The sequence below is a fragment of the Geospiza fortis genome, unplaced genomic scaffold (genome assembly GCF_000277835.1).
Source record: "Geospiza fortis unplaced genomic scaffold, GeoFor_1.0 scaffold78, whole genome shotgun sequence".
NCBI classification, from domain to species: Eukaryota; Metazoa; Chordata; class Aves; order Passeriformes; family Thraupidae; genus Geospiza; species Geospiza fortis.
The window spans coordinates 2,646,956-2,649,856 of record NW_005054339.1 but is presented as its reverse complement, the minus strand read 5'-3'; the positions used below and the strand labels follow the sequence as shown (position 1 = coordinate 2,649,856).

General features: G+C 50.2%; 1 protein-coding gene across 1 annotated transcript in view; it reads left to right on the top strand.

Moving 5' to 3' along the window:
- Positions 1 to 644: 644 nt before the first annotated feature.
- DUSP7 (dual specificity phosphatase 7) overlaps positions 645 to 2,901 on the top strand; it is a gene marked incomplete at its 5' end in the record, with an annotated part of 5,289 nt that continues 3,032 nt past the window's right edge. The window contains one exon of the mRNA XM_031058186.1: positions 645 to 1,092. Within this exon, the coding sequence (XP_030914046.1) occupies positions 645 to 1,092 (448 nt within the window). The remainder of the gene's footprint in view (positions 1,093 to 2,901) is intronic.

Below are 2,901 nucleotides of genomic sequence, written 5' to 3'. Positions count from 1 at the left end.
GAAGAGCCGGAGAAAAAGTCTTAGGGGCAGATGTGAAGGGTCCCATCCCTCTGCACCCCTGCTGTGGTTTGGGTGTAGAACATACCTGTGACACTGCCCTGTTGCAAAACCTATTTTGTAGTGATAAAATAATTTCGAGGATCACTCTGTGGCAAAACTTAGTGTCTTTTTTCCTGCTTGGAGGTGAATAATTTGGGTTTTAGTGCCTGGGGTGAGTATGTGGTGGTTGTCCCTGATCTGTCTTTTCAGACATGGATACTTTTCTAAGTAGCAGTAATAGCTCTTGCCTAAACTGCTCCAGACCCTTACTTTTGAGAAGCTGGCAAGGCGAGATTGTGTCTTGGCATTGATTTTATTTGTGGATGTTTCTTTCTTTTGTGGTTGAGATTTGGCCCTATTTTTCACAAGCAATATTGAACTTTGCAAGAAACACTCCTTGCTCTCCTGGGACCTGTTTGCTCAGTATCAGTTTGTCCAGGGAAGATAAGGGAGCAGGAAAATGCTTTTCTTGCTGTGAAGTTGAAGGGATACCAACTTCTTGCTGGTGAAGACTTTCTGAGTAACATATGTTCACAGGTAGAAGAATTTCCCATCCTGAAGATTAAAACATCTTTTTCTTTCTCTCTGCCTCTCTCCTTCCCTCTCTCCTTTCCCCCTTCCCAGGTGGCTTTAACAAGTTTCAGACTGAATATTCTGAGCACTGCGAGACAAACCTTGACAGCTCCTCACCCAGCAACTCTCCCCCAGCATCAGTCCTTGGCCTGGGAGGGCTGCGGATCAGTTCCGACTGCTCGGATGGTGAATCCGACAGGGAGCCCAGCAGTGCCACGGAGTCGGACGGGAGCCCCATCCCGAACAATCAGCCTGCCTTTCCAGTCCAGATCCTACCTTACCTGTATCTGGGCTGTGCCAAAGATTCCACCAACCTGGACGTCCTGGGCAAATACGGCATTAAGTACATCCTGAATGTGACTCCTAACCTGCCAAACATGTTTGAGCATGACGGAGAGTTCAAGTACAAGCAGATCCCCATCTCAGATCACTGGAGCCAGAACCTCTCGCAGTTCTTTCCCGAGGCCATTGCTTTCATTGGTAGGTAGTTGGCAGAACATCTCTTTTCATACTCACCGCTTGGGAATGTGGTGTGCCGCTTCCCAGGGCTGCTGCTGTCTGCAGCCTCACCTCTCCGGGGCACAGCATCAGCTTAGCAGCCGAGTGTCACGCTGTGAGGGGGCACATCTGGTGCATCTCACCTTGGCTGAGTTCAGGGAGGCCTCCCCTTCCAAAATTCAACCCTCTTGCAGCACCTCAGCCAAGCTACCTGCAAGTGGTTAGACTGGCCCCGCTGGCTCCTGGGATTTGCACTGCTGTGAAATGGCTGAACCAGGCAGTGGGGAGCTCCTTTGCCTGCTCTGCTTGGGGATGGGAGCTGCTTTAGTGAGACTGCTGCCAGCAATTCCTTAGCCCCAAATGTGGTTAAAATCAGGGAGTGTGTGTATGTGTGTGTGTGTTTTCTTTTCCTGAGGGGATTTGCTAGTCTAGTTGGGATCCTGCTGTAAGTCACCCTAGCATAACTAACTCCTTGTATGGATACTTCTCCTAAGGTAAGTGTCAACACAATGAGTTAGTGATTATAATTACACTGCAGAGTTTGGATGGAAAAACTGCTCTGTAGGCAGCTGCTGCGACAGTTTTGGCTGGTGGTGGTGGGGTTCAGGAAGGAAGATCTCTTCTCTCAGGCCAGCCTTGACTTTGAGAATTGCTTCTTATTCTGTGGGAAGTGTATGTTGGGCTGAACAGGGCTGTACACTTCCAGGCTGACCTGGCTGTTTGCTCACGATAGTCATTAGCTTAATCAGCTCTGTTTTACGGGAGTGAATGGCACAGGCAGTAATAGCACTGTTAACTATTGAAAGCCCCGTGGCTCCATGTCTGATTACAAATACTTGTATGGGTAGAGGAGAGGGGGACCTTTGCCTGCAGACTGAAGCCTGTGCAGCCCATTTCAGACCCCGTAGCTTGTGCTGGCTGTGCTGTAAGGCCTGAAATGGGGCAGAGCAGTGGTGGATCCTTGGCTGCTCTTCAGCTTTCAGAAACCCTGATTCCCACACGCTCTCCTTTGCCCCTGGCTTCTGCCCTCCAGTAACATGGCTGTGGTCAGAAGCTGCTGCTTCAGTGTGTCTGTTGTCCCATCTGCACTTCCTGCATGAGCAGGGTGTTAAACGTCAGGGGTGAGGTACAGTGTCCCTGCTGACATGTGGCATTTGGGATCTGTCTGCTCCAGTCAGCCCATGTCTCTGTGAACACCGTGCTTGTGCTTTCCAGTTAATGACAGGAAATGGAGGATTACCTCACTCTAAAACCAAACACCAAGAAATGCTGTGCAGGTCAGATGAAAGGCAAAAATGTCTGGAAAAATGTTGAACAGGAGAGCCTGGGGGGAGGGCTGGGTACGCTGGGCGGTGATTGCCCACCCTACTGGAAATTCTTGCCTGGTTTTGGAGGCTGGGCAGAAAACCTGTTGTGGCTTGGGTCTGGATTTTTGTTTTGCCTGCTTCTTCTTTGCCCTTCCCTGCACTTACGGTGCCAGAGTGTCTCTTACCTCCGGCTTTGCCCAAGGATCCTCTTTCTCCTGCCACTTTTTCGCTCCCCGCCAAGCTCTCAGTCAAATGACTGACTTCAAATAGGGCTGCCCAGAAGTAGAAGCAGCGCTGGGTACTTGCGTGCATTCAGTGCTCTCAGTGGTGTGTCCCTCTTTCAGCACTGAGATGTCAATTCATAAAGGGATCACGCTGTTCCGGCTGTGCAAGAGACAATGTGTGTGTGTGTGCTTTTCAGTTGGTGGCAAGGGAGGGGAAATTTCGCTGCTGTTCTCTCGCCATTTTTTGGTCCAGCCTGCAT